At 38.8% G+C, this 19,944-nt stretch overlaps 1 protein-coding gene across 2 annotated transcripts in view; it reads left to right on the forward strand.

Moving 5' to 3' along the window:
* The window catches only part of LOC137281239 (uncharacterized), a 77,241-nt gene extending 61,956 nt beyond the window's left edge, over window positions 1-15,285 (forward strand). For both annotated transcript variants that reach the window (XM_067812382.1, XM_067812383.1), the window contains exons 3-5: window positions 9,766-9,815; window positions 11,565-11,642; window positions 12,180-15,285. In XM_067812382.1, coding sequence (XP_067668483.1) covers window positions 9,766-9,815; window positions 11,565-11,642; window positions 12,180-13,061 — 1,010 coding nt within the window. In that variant the 3' untranslated portion in view covers window positions 13,062-15,285. The remainder of the gene's footprint in view (window positions 1-9,765; window positions 9,816-11,564; window positions 11,643-12,179) is intronic.
* Window positions 15,286-19,944: the final 4,659 nt, after the last annotated feature.

Below are 19,944 nucleotides of genomic sequence, written 5' to 3' on the forward strand. Positions count from 1 at the left end.
TCATAGGTGTCCATACTGATCTGTACCACATTGTCCCATTTCAGAGTTGCCCTCATTCCTAATACATCCTTTATCCCATGTGTCATCGTAGCAGCTATTTAGATATGTCACTTGCATTCGATATGATGTGTACTCTTTCAGATCCCCCTCAAGCGTTTGAACCACATTAGAAATTCCCTAAGCCCCAAGTGCTGTGGATAGATCAGCTAACTGATCAGTTATCTGACCTACTAAAGTCTGAAAAACCTTTCCTGGCCTGCTATGGTTATAAAGAGAGTACAAACAACCTAATCAAACCTGTAGAGGTAATGATTTTTTAAAGAATGTCCTCTTTCGGGCACATATAGCATTAAAATGTCCATTTTAAAATGCCTACGACAGTTGTAACCCTATTTCAATAAATGTTTGTTTTGTTTTGTGAGACCACCCATACAGGGCCTCCATTCGGTCCCTTACAGCCAAGATCAGCTAACTCTTGACGTCTACGTCGTACCTCACTTTAAATGCGGAACGAAACAGACAGAATGTGGGAATGTGGGTGGCCATACCCCAAGAAGAACCTTCTTAAAAAAATTCATAACCTCTATAGGTTTCTATAATTCTTTTTCATAAGAAGTCCTCACTGGAATACATATAGCATAAGACAAGATTCCCATCAAACGTGAGTCGGGGAGAGGCATTCTGTCTGCTTCACACACTCTTAGTCACTGCTAAAGCTTACCCGATCAATCCAGGGTAGCAAGAGCCGATCAAAAGGATTTATGTCATATCCAATCAGGTGGAAAGTATTGTCAGACCATCCTATGTCCACCGAGAAATCCCAAACCAGCGAAGTGCAGTGACAGGAATATTAAACAGCGGATGATAGCGTCAGCAATATAACGTATGTTATATGTGATAGCGTATGTCGACACTATAACGTATGTTATATGTGATAGCGTATGTCGACACTATAACGTATGTTATATGTGATAGCGTATGTCGACACTATAACGTATGTTATATGTGATAGCGTATGTCGACACTATAACGTATGTTATATGTGATAGCGTATGTCGACACTATAACGTATGTTATATGTGATAGCGTATGTCGACACTATAACGTATGTTATATGTGATAGCGTATGTCGACACTATAACGTATGTTATATGTGATAGCGTATGTCGACACTATAACGTATGTTATATGTGATAGCGTATGTCGACACTATAACGTATGTTATATGTGATAGCGTATGTCGACACTATAACGTATGTTATATGTGATAGCGTATGTCGACACTATAACGTATGTTATATGTGATAGCGTATGTCGACACTATAACGTATGTTATATGTGATAGCGTATGTCGACACTATAACGTATGTTATATGTGATAGCGTATGTCGACACTATAACGTATGTTATATGTGATAGCGTATGTCGACACTATAACGTATGTTATATGTGATAGCGTATGTCGACACTATAACCAAGGAATTGATACCAGAAAGCCGCCACTAATCAAATATCCATCACCGAATACAAGAATGGTAGCATCCCGTATCACAACACCAAAAGAAAAAGCAATCGTAATGTCGAAAGCTCATTCGGCTAGAGAATTACGATTCTGCCAACTGTTGAGATCTGTCTGGCCAAACCGAGCACGCTTCCGTGAATGTTTGTCCAGATGGTAGTAGCGCATAAACGTACTTGGTCGTCTCCAGACCGCTGCTGAGCAGATCTCAATGGGCAGTGCTGCCGCGTAAGCCTATGATGTGGCCACTGCCCTAACTGAATGACCCATTGGGAATTTGTAAATCTTGTGAATATAACTCACACAAATGGCAAAGACAAGCCACCTAGAAATGGTTTGCTTTTATGCCGGAAAACCAGCTCTCCCACCGCAATAACAACAGAACAGCTGCTTATCTTTCCTGATAGCAGCAGTTAGTTTGATATAAGCCTTGATGGTCTTACGGACATCTAAGACGTGAGCACTTTGATGAGAGATACCGGGCGAGAGAGACTGAAGGAGAGCGTGTAGCTCGATAGGCGCTGTTACGTGAAAGGCGCCTGCGATCTTAGGATGGTAAGACAGTCACAGCAGAACCGCAGACATTGCATGAATGTCCCCTACCCGCCTGCCAGACGTTACCGCCACACGAAAGGCAGCCTTCCAACTTAACAGCTGGAGTGAAAGGGATGACAGCTCGTAAAATATAGGATCCGACAGTCAATCAAGAACGATTGACAAGTCCCACAGGGGACTAATCTGCTGCACAGTCGAACGGATCCTGTCAATGCCTGCTATAAAGCGCTGCACAAGTGGGTGCTGTCCCAAGAGAGCACCATTGACAGGAATATGGAAGGCAGATATAGTAGATAAGTAGCCTCAGGTAGTAGACGTGGCTAACCAGCTTCCAGATGAGACTGTAAAAATTCCAGTACTTCAACCAAAGTTGAAGAAAAGGGAACAAGTATCCCTCTACCGACACACTGGCATGCATAACAGGCCCATCTATCCTCATACTGAACGTTGAACGTTTGTCTAGTCCCTCAGTGAAGCTAAAATTGTGTCTGCAACTGGTGCTGCTCTTCGGCTCGCATGGAGGTGAATCCGGACAGGTACCAGGCTACCCACTGAATCCTGGCAGCAACCAGACTGAGTCCAATTCCAAACGATGTATATACAAAATATCTTGTGATTGTGGAAGAAGGTATATTGAAGAAACGTGCCGACCTTTCAACAAGATCGAAAGCACACAAAACTTCAGTTGAAAAATCTGACCTTAAGTATGCACTCTCAGAACACATTGTTAAAAATCAACACCACTGTATCAACTGGCAACACTCTCAAATCTTGGCGTCCAACGTCAATGGTTGGTGGAAAAGAAAACTTCCTGAGTCAATCATCATTACAAGATTAGTACCGGAGATCAACAGAGATCAAGGGGTTTGCCTCCATGGGAACCCTTGAATGAAGACTAATTTCTATGTACTGTTAATTTGTTTTACTTTACATGCTATACATTTATCAAAAATCTCTGTACATGTCCAAATCAACAATTTTGCATAATTTGGCTGTGCCATTTCTAATTTAATCCAACAACAGTGCTATATATTCATAGCAAGATGTATTCACTATACAGGTCGTGTTCGCTGTGATCATTCGCTCCTGATTCAACTACTAGTATGTTGTCATGGTGTTCCTGTTAGCTACTGACATCATGTTGCTATAGTATTGTGACGTCATAAGTATTGTGATGTCATGGGCAGAGTTAACAGTTAAGCCTTACTGTTCAGTTCAGCTCAACCTGATGAGGGGCTAGGATAGGCCCCGAAACGTCGTAATATAGAGTCAATAAGTTGCAATCCATAAAATTTGTCCTGTATTACTACGCCAACTTCTAAATGCCTTTGAAGAATCAGGTCGAGTTCCTAGTTTATTTGTCTCTTTCGGAAGCATCTGAAAGTAATTTAACCACCTGAATACCGAGTTTTTTTCCAGGCACAATTTTTCGTAAGGTTTGAAAAGGGAACGTTGTGAGATATTTACGCTCGCGTGGTCCTGGATCTGCGTACGACTATAAAATTATGCAGAAATATAGAATATTTAATTTCCTATACGTTGGTATAAATATATCTGCGACTAACTCAGGTAGTTGATAAATAGACACGGCTAAATGTTGTCCAAAACTTTTGTGTCCGTTAAAAAACAGTAAATTTTTTCGTTTTTTATCGTGCACCAATAAAAGCACTCTGCTACCATATTTTTAATGTGTTATCTTTACGGAAAATGTGAGCGAAGAAAATACAGCATGATATCTGAACGACATAAGTATATGTGAACTGGATGTATGTGCTAATGCATAAGGTCATACGCACAACAGAACAAAATGACCCGCAATAAGTGCCAAAAATCTATTTTCTTCTATGACGTCAAACGTCGACAGAGAGGTCATGCACGTATAAAGGTAAGGGGGCATAACTCCGCTATGGTTTACGTAAGGTCACTGTAATTTAGATCACACTGGGAGAATTTGGTGCAGATACGGACGGTATAGTTTCGTTATGTTTTGTTCACGGTGAACTAACCTTTTCCAATACAAAGGCCTCCAATGGGACAGGATACCTTTTGGTAGTTTCACAAATTGACAGAAAAGATGCCAATGCACTACATCAGAAAGCAGATAATAGTGATGTGGGTGGCCCTATACGATACATAATTTAGTTCTGAGAGTCCCATATTCTACTGTTTGTGTAGATGTAATTTGATTAATTTTGCATCATTATTAATGGAGTAACAGCCACATTTTCAAATCTAATGAAATAACTGAAAATAATGCGACATTTTAGTAGACGTCATGGCATGTTTTGTGCATTTTGTGACGTCGGGAAAAGAAGACACTGGTTTGCTGATTAGGATATATGTAACCTAATTCCCACTGAATATGTAAAAGGTCTCGATTTCTGTGACAGAATTCAACACTTTTTAGACAAAACATAACATTAATGGTTTTGCCACTGAAATATTGCCCTGAATATGCCTACAATAAGACTGTTTTACTGCGTATGCTATTGTGAGTAGCATGCGCACCTGCCTGCCATCAATTTAGCGTAAATGAAAATTTCACAACACCTGAATATTCATTGAATGCTTATTTAGGATACTTATGCTTTTGTAATTATTTCACTTCATAAGTATGCAAGGTAAGGTATAAAGAGATTGTTTTTCCAGTATCGAACTATTAGAATATGGACGTAGGGTTTCTCCAAATTAGGACCTGGTGTATATATTTTTAAGTATTGTTTGAGTTAGATATTCTGCCATAAGATATGTTTTAATCAAACTTGAATTGACTTTATTATCTAAAAACTGATAATGAATTATAAAACGTTTTTGACAAACTTGCACCTGTTCAATCAATATTCATAATTTTTTGTCTATAAAAACGATAGAGACCAGTGCAATAAACAAGACAATTCCTTTAAATGTGCGTGGCTGGACATTTCATAAAACGTACAAATCACTTTTATTAATATTATCTGTTTTACCTGCAAGGTTGAATGAAATCACTGTTTATTAACCTGTTCATATGAAAATTCAATATTTATCCCAACGTATTGAATATCGTAGAGCAAAGTTAACTAAAGCACATGTTGCTGTAATGGCTATGTGTGATTTTCCAATACTTGTGTCAAGGCTTAAAATGGGGTATAATACACTTACGGAGTCAATTTCTCATGTAAGTATCATTCAAACAATCAGAAGCTTTCAAAGAATACAAACGCATACCTTATATCAACATATGATATGGTGTTGAACATGGATATATGTAGATAGTGAAATCAGTTTCATGAAAAAAATATCTGATTAATACCCAAAATATACATCAGAATACTGAAAATGCAATCGGAATGATGTGGCCATTGTGTACACTCTAGTTCAACCGACCTTCACCTCAAGAAATTGCCTAATATGTGCAACAATGTTGACGTGTGACATCACTACCGATGACCGATTTCTTTCAAAACTGCCGCTTCGCTGACAAGGGTACACTAAGTTATCACATCGTGTCTCGGGAAATACGGGGTTTTATCAGGGAAATACGGGGTTTTATCAGTCCCGAGTAAGGTTGTATTACAACCATACAACCTTATGAGGGACTGATAAAACCTCGTGTTTCCCGAGACACGGTGTGATAACGCATTTATCTAGCTGAATGTTTTCACTAAATCAAAACAAAACAACACGCATCGAATCGACTTGCTGCCATGTTGACACCAGCTGATCGTTTGACCTCAGTGCACCGCACGTTACTAAAGGCTTCTCGATGCACGCTTTCCTCACTTCGCGTCGTCACCGAGGCGTAGCAGTGTGATATGACTTTCGCAGCGGGAGTATACGACTTTTATACGCCCGCCGGCGGATCGTGATGGATGCACATGGTATTTTATCAGAGTCACGTGGACCAATCAAAACTCGACATTCTTACAAGATAAAGGCTTTTATGAGGACTCTTTCCTTGATTAGGGATCTTTTGTGCATAAATGTGAGATGTAAGTAATCAGAATTATTTGGACTATCTGTGTATTGTTATATGTTTTTATCGTCTACATTGTAAATGAGGGAAGAAGCCAGAAATGCCGACAAGTACCATTGTCGTTCTGCGTGATTTTGCGTCAGTCATGGCGTCACGCTGCATTAAAAGTTTGACAGGTTTATTTTTGAATTATCAAATAATTGCATTGTATCTATTTTAAATTTGCTATTTCTTGCTACGATCTTATGTCCCTGAACATTCTAAGCAATGATTAAACGGCTGGATGCTGGAAAATTTCAAACCTTATGAAAAATTGCGCCTGGAAAAAAACTCGGCATTCAGGTGGTTAACTTACTTCCAGATGCTTCCGAAAGAGACCAATAAAATAGGGTCTCGACTTGATTCTTCAAAGGCATTTAGAAGTTGGCGTAGTAATACAGGACAAAAATTATGGATCGCAACTTATTGAGCCCAGTCCCCTCATCAGGTTGATGATCACAATATTTCTTTGACGTGAATTTAGAAGAGTAATGCTTACAAAAAGTAAGATTAATGGAAGGCAACTTCTTTATTGTGACCTGATTTTCGTTTGATGAATTTGACGTCCATAAATATTGCGTTTAAGAATAAGTTATTTACTTACCAGTTGAGCTGCAGGTTTGATCGACATGTGGCGATGTTATTTTTACTCTAACACACCAGGGAGATTCGTCAACAGTGAGGTATGTACAAGCGGCGAAAATTGTATGATATTGAATTTGGTTGATTGCATATTGTTTTGCGTTAAGCTGTCAGTTTTTATCTATTAGTGAATGAGGATCATAAGACACACACAATCGTAACTCTCAAACCTATGACTACTTAGAGAATAATTGTATTTGATGTTATCTGTGTATATTTATACGTAGTTAAAGTATTATATTTATGCAATAGTCAATATCTATGACGTCAAATCTCGCACTTCATGTTGTACATTATGCTGCGTGGAGCGGTGTTAACACAAGCAGTAATCCTTGTTCTCCGATCCTATTTCACTTTCATAAATATAAATTCGTTTAGACCAATGAAGAACCTCGCATATTGTGACATCGAAGACTGAATTTAACATTATTCTATGGTCAGTGCCGCAATGTTGGTGCAATGGCAGTACTCTGAAGTTTGTTTCATCTTTTTTGAAAATCCTTTCGTTTGTGCAGATAAAAATCTTAAAAAATGAACGAATAATGCCATGCTTCTCTCAGTGTGAGGGAAGATGTTTGTATAGAGATTCTCATCAAATTAGATATTTCCTTTTCGTCCAAACAGAATTTACTAATTACGAATATTTTGGGCATGTGTGTGCTTGTGCGTCATTAAAAAGCAGTCCATTTGTAGCCACAATGACTATATTGGTTAAAACACTAGAAGAACGAAAATAATGTCACACTACAAAATAAACGGGAACAGTGATATTTTCTATGTTATGTATGACACTGAATGAAATAAATGCTGTGTGATGAAATGGATCAGAGAACATTTCAATGACATAAATTCTGCTTTAAGGACTCATGTAATGGTAAACGTTTACATACTGGACAAAAAATAGTCAGGGTTATTTGCAAATTTTGAATAATCATCTATTTATTCACTGGCATTGATAAAGTATCAATCATTAAAAGAAAAATATCCCTAACTTATTTCATCACTATTTATCACTATGCTAGTTCACCCATGCCCAAACACGTCAAACTGGTGACGATAGATTTTGTTCATCTCATATGTAAAAGATCATCATTTCTTAGTACCTGAAATAAAATTACACGAATTTCAAATGTGATGTTTTAATCTGAGATCAATTTGTTAGGTAGCAGTTCACTAGAGTAGAACTCGAATCAACTTCAAAAGATTAGTTAGTTGCAAACTAAGGCACTTATCTCGTATACTGCAGTAGATAGTATGGATACATAATGAAACGTACCACTAAACTCCATGTTTTATTTGCAATGAGCTCCAGTTCGATGTACATCGTTCAGGATTAACAAGCTTATTGAGTGTTGAATGATTCCATCATTTGGACAATGCAGCTGATTTCGACTTTGTCATAGTGGAGTTGATTTACAGACAAAGTCTGTAAGTTAGCTGGTGAGTTTGCATCCTATCAGCTTGTGTACACTGTGTTGATCTTACACTTCTTTTGGCACACAAGATGGGTCTGTATCCCGTCATATATGAATTAGCGAAGACACTGGAAACTAGTAGACAGATTCCAGTTGAAACAGTTATGTGACAAGACCGCGATAAGCGGGAAACATTACACAAGAAGTACCACAGACCGCTCAGCTTCGTGGATTGGATTGACATTGCCCTTATGGCTACCAGTATGGGGCTAGGAGAGAAGGTGTCGGATTGTTGACCACAATCGTAACCGCACCCATAGTGCATGGCATTGAGATAACCCTGTATCAGGGTTGGCGGGGTTAGTGTTTAAGTTCGCATCCCGCAGATTGCATCGTAAGGCATTGAAACACGATGAGATCAGGATCCTGGCGATGCAAAGTTGGATACGATAAGCTAACGTATTTCCACTGCACTCACAGACAACTAAATTTTTGTTTGGTCCTCTTTGAACTCACCAAATACCACAACATTAAACGAGGGATTCTGTCCAAGTCTCGTAAGAGCACCGTCATCAGCGAAGACGAGAAGAAAGTATATAGAACAGGGGAAACAACAAGCCAGACAGACTTTTATCACGAAAACCACATAGATCATAGAAGATACACAATAAACTGTTTTGCTGATATCACCATGACCTAGTGGTAGTGGCACTATCTGCGAGTGTTGACTCGCATAATGACCAGTATATTTAGGGTGCGAACGACAAGTGGTGGATGGGAGGGGAAAGGGGGCTACAAAGGCTTAAAGCGGCTATATCAGACTTGGGCCTCCACAAATAAAGTCAATATTCAGACGTGATCCAAAACCGCTGTTCTATACTACTTGTGGAATTGACAATATGTTTTTTGTCGCCATAATAACAATGGTTTGATTGGCTTCAACTCGACGTGGATTCAACAAGGCTGTATGACAAGAGGGATGATTTAGACACCTGGTGTCACTACCTATTTTTAGTGATCCATATACGAAATTGGCACCGACCTTTTTCTCCTTAACCCAAAATGAACTGTCAACGCGGGTGTTCCTTTGCACTGAGTGTCACACACCATTTACTCATACGTTATGCAATCGTTCTTAAAACTTTCCAGATCTGCATCAGTAAAGCTTTTGAAACTGATTGTGGTGGACATGTAGAGAACATTTCAAACCCACACTCTCTTACTCACTCGGGTGAACATTTGACTTGCTTTTGCATTTGTTTGTGACGGTCTTTTCCCAAACATCTGCGACATTTATCAGAACTACGTGATGTGTTCATATGTTCTACATAGTGTTTCATGTTGCACAGAAGGTCGGAATTGCACAGTACATTTATCATATACTCATGGAAAATGAGAAATAGGGGAACACACGGGGGTACATGTGTTCATGTATTCATATCCAGAACGTCACCCAGAGTGCAATGTTTACCCTGAGAAGACACTTGCATAAGATGAAGGAACACTTGTAACTTGATGTCTTCCCTTATCCGTTTCCATGAGGAGATGATACAGGTAACACGCTATGTGCGATTCCGACTTTATGTAGAGCGTTTCGGTGCTTTTATTCGCAATGAAATAAATACAATCTCCTTCTTCAGCATCACATTTCAAGTGGACGTTCAGGTTGGATATGCTTCAAAGACCAAAGGTACATCTTTATGTACATAATGCCTTAAATTTTCAAACACCATTGAAAAACCATTTAATATGAACTTTATTTGTTATCATTTCAGAAAGTGTCTTTCCAATACAACTTTTAGTTTAGAGAGTGCAGACATCAATAATGACCAGTTACGGGGCAATGCATCTTATTCCTTTCAAAACACACATAAACACCCCACAAAACAACGCACATTACACATTACTTTATGAATAGGAGTATGTGAATGAGTTACCCAGCAGTATTCCACTTGTATGACTGCGCTTTGTGAAAGAATCGAGTGTGGACAAGACAATTTAGTGATCAACAGCATAACCATCAATCTGCGCAGTGGGGATACAATATTTGTCAACCAAGTAAGAGAGATAAATCAGTTCGGTGAATCTCAGTTCTAAAATGAACACCCACGGGTCTTTATGGATAAAAAAATCTTGCTTATCGCCCGGTGCTGAAGATCAAGAAGCCCCGGATCGTTCATGGTATTGTAGTTATAATGGTCACTTATAGTGAATCCGTGAAGGTCGGGGTAGAACAAGCCCTCATCGACCCATACTTGAAATAAAAGGCGACTATGCTTGTCATAAGATGCGACTATGCTTGTCATAAGATGCGACTAACGGGATCGAGTGGTCAGGCTTGCTGACTTGGATGGCACATGTCATCGGTACCCACTTGTCGATCGATGCTGATGCTGTTGCTCACTGGATTGTCTGGTCCAGACTCGATTATTTACAGACCGCCGCCATATAACTAGAATATTGCTGAGTGCGGGGTAAAATTAAACTCACGTACTCACAGTAAATCTGTCTGACGAACCATTACTCCAAGGTTTGTCAATTAAAAAGGCAACATATACTCCTGCAGAAGAGTTAGGGAACTTTCAGTTTGGATAGGAAGTACAAGCTTTAACAAACGTTTCAAAGACATACATCCCATGAACGCACCATCATTTCCCTTTATCACTGCTTATAAACACACAACGCATGGGTTGCGTGTGTAGAACAGTACAACACAGCAGACGGTTGTACACAGTAGCGTGCACTGATTATTATTCTCTATTCAAACGATTTTCAAGGTCGATAGTCACTGTGTATACGTAGACCATTAGTTTTAACTTGCGTTATTACATAGTTGAAAGTGTTTTTTTCTTTTACTTTAAACAGCAAATCGTATTCCACGTGCACATTTCACGTCATATACCAATCATCTTTCAAGAGCGATTACTGTACAAACAACTTTGGTCATAACAACAGTCAAACCTGCACATGTCGTATTTCCCGTATACATATATCTGCTGGGAAATAATGGCAAATGTAATATGACTTATGCCTTGCCGGTTGCCGACAAACCTGTATTATCAGTAGCTCATCCGCACTACATACAACATTATGTATCTTCCCGTACGGGTGCACATGTAAACATTTGAGGTTAAATAATGGGTAACTTGGACTAGTCGTAGATCATACACAATACCAACATGTGTCAACATAGGTTTGTGTACATGCAAACATTTTGCAAAAAAGTAAACAAAGTACATTTTTTTCTGAAATCGTATCACCAAAGGTATGTGACAGAAATATATGGAGGTTGGGGTGTTCGAATCCAGTAGCATACACAACGTTAACGGATGTCTGTTTGAGTGGCAACGATGAAATATTTATGACTGTCCTGAACTGAGCATGCCTGGCAACGGATTTCGGCAACGGATTATTGTTAATGTTTTATTTTATGTTTCAGCCTTGGCAAGGCCTCGATGCTAGAGTGAAGGGGCATTCCTTAAACGTGACATTTAACATAGACAAGCGTACAAAGAAAGTGAGTTAGTGAGGTGACAAATTAAGTAGTCGAAGCACGTGATAAAATACACTGCACCGGAACGACACTGTTCCTCTCAACGGTCTGACTACTTTGTATGCATTTTCCTTGAGTAAGCCCAGCGATGTTTGGTGTTTTCAGTATCTGTGGCAAAATTTAGCGATCACGATGATGATGATTTTTACGAGCGCTTTTCGACATAATGCGTAGTACGCACACACCCATACTGCAGTGCAGTTTAAAGGAGGTGCCAGTTTTACAAAGTCCCATTTTCAATATATTTCGCAGTTCTGGAACTTGCACTTCAGCCACATTCACGCGAAATATATTTGTTGACTAGGACGCTTTATGGATTAATGTTCTTTGATGTGTTTCACACAACGTTTCGAGTTCATTCCAGATCCCTGCATCAGGTGAGGACCTTTTTCTTCAGTTCACCTGATGAAGGAATCTGGAAAGACAGCGAAAGTAAGCATTCCTGGTTGAAGTATTGAAAATGTTTTCTCTGTGAATTATCAGAATTGTCTTTCTTTGCAGATCCTTTCTCAAAGCATTGACGATCCTTCTTTGGTCAAACCAGAAATTACAGTGGTTACAGCTTATTTCAACATCGGCTCCTTCGCCAAAGGCAGTAGCGCTAACATATTTACGTCGGTCAAATATAAGAATTGGATGAAAGTTTTTGGCTACATAAAAAACAGACTTGTCGCATATACCGATTCGCAGGATGTGTACGACCACTTCGTAAACTTGAGACGCAGGTTTCCCAGCAATATGACGAAAGTGTTCCTGATAGACAGATACAACCTTTGGTCTTTCTCTTTGGCTGATAAGATCCGGAGTATCTACAAGCAGCCCAACTATCCAGAGCATCAACCGAACACAGTCAACGAGAACTACTCATGTGCAATGCATGCTAAGTTTGAATTGGTCAACAGAGTTATAGCGGAGGAGCTGTTTCCAACAAAATATTTCTGCTGGCTAGATATTGGACTCTTCCGGAGTATTGCTGATGAAAAGAAGACCTTCAAGCTCCAGATTCCCAAAGAATGGGACCAAAGGAAGGTCGCCTATAGTGCACTATCCTCCTTTAAGAAGGAAGAGACAATCGCAAAGGTTATTAAAAACAATATGGTGTGGGTTGGAGGTGCAATGTTTTTAGGAACAGCCGAAGTGCTTCTCAACTACACAGAAGACTACATGAATACGGTCAAAATGCTGATCAAGCAACGCTTGATGAATACGGATCAGCAGGTTATATATTCCATGTACCTGCCATCCTCACAGGTTAAACCTCGAGTTCAGATACAAACATTCTCCCGCCAGCACAATCCTTATAGTTATTGGTTCTATCTCGGATACCTGTGCAGAGAGACATGGCTAAAAACCCAAACTCCTGTCAATGAAACAGTCCAGTAAATTATAGTCTTTAGCCATGGTTTTATCTGCTGCTCCCCTAAGATGATTGAGTTAGTGAGTGAGTTAATATTTAACGTCACATCGGCAATGTTGCAGTGATATCATGACGAGAACCAATAAGAATATACAAATCAGTTCGCTATAGCCATTGAATACGTTATAGAGAATTCGTTATTCACGACTTTTTATATGATAATATACTTAGGTTAATTCGGGACTTTTAAAACAGTTCGCTATAGCCGTCAGTTTGTTATATCCGTGTTCGTTATAAAGTATTCTACTGTACATAACAGAGAATGTTAAAAAATCTCTCAAACCAAGGACAGTAAAACAACTAGACGAATACAGACAGATATTTAAAACTAGTAATTAAATCTAAAGCAATTTAACTATGGAAGACGATACAATATAAAAACGAGCTATAGACCGCCAACAACTGAAGGTAGATCACCTACCAGGGTCCATGGGGACTTACAGTACCTTGGCTACCGGCTTGGACCGCTCCCCTAAAACGTATTCATACATAAGTCTACAGTCTACAGGTATTTTGGTTGTATTTTTTTGTTGTTGTCCTTGTTGTTCAAAGTCAAAGTCAAAAGAGTTTATTTGTAACGAGGCCGAGGGCCCATACACAAGATGTAACATATATATCGTTGACAAGAGTATACAGGTGAAGTCTAGAGTGTTTCTAAATACATATTTCTTTTTATATATGCATGGTAAATATAATACTGTACACGTTTGATTGTATTCCTCTGAGATGTACATAAGAGACGTACAAATTTATGGATAGAAGGGAATCTCCAGAAGTGTTCTGGAAAAACAGTTATTACGGGTTCATTGTTTAAGTGGCATACAAGTGTGAAATGAGAATCGTCCTCTACAGCGGTCTTACAAATGGGGCAGAGACGTAAACCCGGTTCGATTGATTGCCACACACCCTCATTATATCGAAGTGGCACGACATTGCATCTGAATTTGATATAATATGCAGGTATCCTTCTGGTTCAAATATGAATTTATAGTCTCAATACATCACACATCTATAGTTGTTATTCAAAGTCGAAGTCCACGTTTGAGAAAATTCATTTATCAGCGCATTCTTAAAAACTGTACAAATGAAAATTCATCATGAACAGTTTGGCTAATCCAGATGTACCCAAAGCCATGAGTAAACAGAGTATATTCTATGAACTATATCCAACTCTTTTTTCCAATGTCATCAGAATATCTTAACATATTATACGCTTTCCTGGGTAGTCCATATACTAATATCCTCATCACCAGAGAATCAAAGATTTTAAAATATATTTTCGGGTCAATCACTCCAATCTTGTTTAGTTTGACAATGATTTCTATCAATGCTCTCTTCCCTCGGCTTGTTAGGCCTGCGATGCATTTAGTCATATATAAGTTACTTGAAAACCAGACACCAAAATATTTGTGACTATTTACAGTGGATTTTGCAGTAGATTATAGAATGAATACGTTATCTGTGGTTGAATAACCAGATCGGAAGACCGCCTGTGCTTCTGGAACTTTGTCTGTAAGCTCTGTCCAGACTTGCAGTCTATTATTGAGCACACTAGTGTAGATTTTGCTCAAGACGCTTAACAACGACATGCCCCTGTAGTTGTCGTGGTTGTTTCTATCACCATTTGTATCTATTGGGACATCGATTGAATTTGTCCAGCTTATAGGAAATTCTCCTGACACATTAGGGACATTGAAAAGAGTGTCGAGAAAAGGCATGATTAAGTTGTTTTGATCGTTTCAATCAGCATATTGTGTGTAACAGCTTCCTTACCATTGTCTATATGCTTGATAGCACTACAAATTTCAGACGAGGGAATATGCGAGTCTAGGATAGGATACGCGAATCAACTAAGTGAGGTTCTTCCAGACAACTGAAGTGGTCAATCACTGATGCATCATGTGTTGTAAACAGGCTACTGAAGTGGTGACACCATGCATCATTACTAATATTTGGACGAGGTCGATGCAAAAGAGATATACCTTAAGTATACGCCATTATGAATTTGGGTTATTTGGTGCTTGCTTTAATGCATCAGCTTTATTGCTTTCATGCGTTCAAAATTCCTCTGTTTTGCAATAATTACGTCTATTTTCCCCAGATATATTTGTTTCAAATCGACGCAAGGCTTTGTGAGTGTAGTACTTTTTCTTTTACAAGACCTGTCAAAAATAAAACAATTAAAAACATGCTGTGTGTTACGTTTTTTCATACAGACCGCTGCACCAAGTACTGTTTTTACAAACAAGTCAAGAGCTGGGTCTATATCTGTAACGATTAATCTTACTGCTTCAACAACAGAGTCAGCGGTCTGTTTCATATTGTCGGTGTACACATCCGACTTAGTATGGTTCCGTACAATTCTGTCGGAGCAGTTTATGTCAGTATTGTAATTATTTTTCTTATTATTTTCTAGCTGGTGGCTTTGCTCATGGACTTTGGGTTTTGCCGCTAATGGCATGTGATCTGAGTCTACTCGGAACCCTACATGAAACGATACATCAACCCTACATCAACATTGGCAATGCAATAATCAATTACCGATGAGCCCTGGATAGATATATACGTAAACAACCATTCAGAATATAGAACTTGTACGTATAACAGAGTTCTATTAGCATTTTACCAAATCTATTGCTAGAGTTATCACAAGATTGTCTTTTCTCAAGACTACTATCTCTTCGGTTGTGGTTCAGGTGGTTCATTACCTGGCCCAACCCCGGATGCATCCAGGGGTGTTTCTACACTTTGATCTACACTTAGTCAAATGTATATTTAGGCTCAGGACTGTACATACGACATATAACACCAAAGGTATCCACGGAAGAAAAACCTTGAAATAGCTTCGTCATGAATATTTTCGAAACCTGAAAACCTTTTTTTATGTGATAAGGGATGATATTTATTAATGCCATCATGAACATCTGGGAACATCTGCAGCGTAGAATTTCAGTTAAGACATGACTTGCAAATTGTTTTTGAGATATCATGGACTAAAATCAGCAATTTTAAAATACACTGAAAGACAGGTAGGAAAATTGACGTGTCCTTTTCTCTCTTTTAATTTGAAATGTCTGGGGATATCCAAGTAATGTTGGAAATTCTTCTATGAAACCTTGTGTGACTCAAAATTAGAAAAATAAGATGGGAAAATATACTCATGGAACAATTTAAGGGGACGCATGTTTCTTAGGGCAATTCACAATTTATCTTTACTAACTTCAGCGCTATTATCGTTTTCGTGAAGAGCAGTTCACTCAAACTCACCATAATTCTTTCCATGCACGTGCACTACATGCTCCTAAAGTTACATGCACTTAGATTTACACGTGACATGTAGATGGCCATGACTTTCAGTACAAATGATGCGCTTAGGTCATAGAAAAGTTCACAGCAATCAGAGTCGGATATTGGATCGCAGGGTCGTCCGATCAGGTGCTGAAGAAGAGACTCGCCATCAGTGCTACTTAAAGTTACTGTGAACTAAGGTGGGAATTTGTCGGTGATGACAGACCAGAAGTTCTCATAATGGTGCCTCAGATGGCTACATGATAACATTACGTGTCTCAGTAGGTCAGTATACACGGTGTTGCACAGGTTACATCGTGACTCGGTTTGTGGGGAACTGCTACCCATATGGAAGCTAGGTGAGTATATTGTTTTATGTACTCTCGGTTTCTGGCTCGGATCCAAACTGATGCTGGTCCCGGAACATCATGTAGCATTCTGAATCGTGCAAAGTCTGGGTCATAGTTTGTGCGTTCTCACCATTCAGCGCTGTATTTGGTGGTAATTCTGTGGGTAATTAGTCTCTTCCACAGGTATCTGCTTGGTAAGACGCTGGTTGTCAAGTACCGATTCAGAGTGTCCAGCAGGTTGTACCTCCGTAGAACATATATTATGTGAGGTATGAAGCCCATCTGTTGATTGTTACGGTGAATATATTGGTAGAGTCTTCTGTGGAGGAGCCTCTTTGACAGGTTGTCAGGTGAAAGTGAACATAGTCTGTGAAAAAACATAAGCTGGCGCTTAGAGATCTCTTCTGTAATAGGCATCCAGTTAATCATACTGAGACACATATCAGTTCTTGTCCTTACTTGGAAGCCTTGTAGTGATTTTGCCACATAGTGCCACGTTGTGGAGAGCTGGCGCACATCCTGATGAGAGAGCTGTGTGCTTATTTACTAGCATTACAGAGTTATCATTTCGTACAATCTTCGAAGGAGACTTTAAAAAAGAAACATCGAATTCCTCGACTTTCAGAAAATATTCTATTCTATTCAAAATGTTTTTTTCAAGTCCCTTTTGATCCTAGAGTTTTTTCTTTAGCTTTTGCTTCTAATTCTATTTATAATTCCGCTTTTCTTATGCAGAATGCTCTCCTTTTCAGTCATATTTCCTCTACTTTAATTTCAATTCTTGTAATTTACCCTCAAGATCTACCTTTGTCCATTTATCCTTTTCCTCTAGGTCTTTTTCAGACGTGATTAGTTGATTTGAATAGATATTATCCAGTGATCAGAATCAATACTTTGAAAAATATCTGTATCAGAGACTGAGAACATCAGATTATGGGAAATCGAAAAGAAATCTAAACAAGATTGTTTTAAAGAAGTTGGTTGTCACCAAGTACAACGCCTGTCATGAATCTCGCTCCATGGGTCCATTATCACCATAAGTTCATTTCTAGCTCTAGGATTATCTCTATGCATGCTTGTACTTCAGTGTTTCCTCCTCACTGTCTGATACTAAATACGAGAGGTTGACTGTCCGTCTATTGTAATGGATAAAATGACATTCGTTGTAGCCCCACTGTTGTTTGATTAACTGTTCCTGTTCTTCTGTAAAGTGGACAGTAAAATACATGTGACAGATATCAATGTGAAAATAGGATGCAAATGTAAATAACTGGAATTACAGAAAACAAAACAATATACAAACCGGCTATATTTTGCCAACAGCGGAAGGTTCATCACCATACTAGGGACCATTGGAATTTACAGTACATTTGCTGACTGCATGGACCCTAGCTGGATTTACATCCTCCATTTCTAATTGTTACAATCTAGCCATGAATTAAAGTAACATATGGATAATACACTGCGGAAAAAATAAGGGATCACATGCATGCCCAAGTGTTCTCTTATTTCTTTTCAGGTTTTATCAGAAGCTATGCGAAGTAAAGCTTGTTAAGGAACCTTGGAACACTTGTCCTTTCCCGTGATCCCTTACTTTTTCCCACGAGGTAGTTACGGATATCGGCTGAAAAAATAACACAAACAGTTCTTTTCGTATGTATGCTTGTTGTTTTTAAATGAAGAGATTCCCCTTCTAACATCTGCATCTATCAACTGCTTGATCCATCAGGTGTATTATCGCACTTGACCTCGATAAAAGACATGGTCGTCCGCTGCTGACTTTTAGAGGCGTCTCCTATTCTGGCGGCATAACGCGAAAGTAACGTTATTAGGTGTGAGGAAGGGGAATCTTATCGGAAAGGACGGGGGAAAGTTACAATTTTGTTTGTTGAAACTCACGAATATTCGTTACATTTGCAAAATTTTGATAATTCACAGACTTGGACCACTACCTATTTACCGGTCAATGATGTAAACAACCGCTAAGTATCACGTATCGGCAATCTCGGCAGAAAATGTGTTTACCGCGAGAATAGGAAACCCGTGAGTAGGAGACGGCCCTATATATTACGATTAAAGGTAGTAGTTTGAGTGGGTGAGTTAATATTTTACGTCACATCGGCACTATCTCAGCCATATCGTGACGAGAACATTTAAATGAAATATATTCATGTGGTAAAATCTGTCAACGAAGGACAGTAAAAGTACTAGAATATCACTGCAGCAGGGACAACAATGTGGTTCAGGACTGAGGCAGACTATATAACACTGTACTAATGACTGAGTGACTTAGTGGCTTTGGTTTAACCAGGGATAATCTACAACAGGGATAAGTCACTCGCTAGCTTTCTTTACCATTTGTACTATTTATCATGTGCCTCGTCATGCTCAACACACACAGTGACTTGGCTCCTTCCCAGTGCTACTTCGGCTGTGTTTAGCAGAACTTGAGCCACTTTATTGTAATGAATGAGTTATAGTAAGAAGTAAGAGCAAGAATTATGTGAATGAATGAAAGAAAGAAGAAATAAAAGAAGGTGAATGGGTGAAAGAATAAATGATACACCGCAGCCTTCCCAAAACATGTTAAAGAATGCAAAAGTCTCGAGAACACATGCGTTAACTCCAGATGTTCTTTTTCAAAAATCTACTTTCAGACATATTTGTTAACGTTAATAATCAGTTCCATATGGGGAATGGAATGGACATTAACAGGATGTTAACTGACACTGTCACACATCCCTCAAAAACAGAAACTGTTAAACTGTCACAAGGGGTCCTAAAGACCTTTCCAATTTTGTCAAATAATAAGACCAACAAGAAAGAAAGAAGTTATAGAACTATAACCCTCAAGCAACACAAGCATCAATGGCTGATCAGCTCAGATCGGCGATATGTCATATTTTTCACACACCTGAAATACACCCTAACATTCACTTTTAGATTATAAAACTGTCAGTTTTACTTGCAAACACATTTCACCTGATAGTATATTCCGCCAATAAGAATTAAAGGTGTATGCGAAAGATGTTTTTGAAGAAATAATTTGGAACACTCAAACAACGGCGTGTAGCATTTCAATGACTGATCAGAACAGATTGGCGATATGTCATATTTTTCACACACCTCAGTTACACCCTAACAATTTTTTTAAGTCATAAAACTATTACTATTACTTGCAAATCAAATGAAATTCGTATTTCGGAAAATT

Source organism: Haliotis asinina, chromosome 4 (genome assembly GCF_037392515.1).
Source record: "Haliotis asinina isolate JCU_RB_2024 chromosome 4, JCU_Hal_asi_v2, whole genome shotgun sequence".
NCBI lineage: Eukaryota > Metazoa > Mollusca > Gastropoda > Lepetellida > Haliotidae > Haliotis > Haliotis asinina.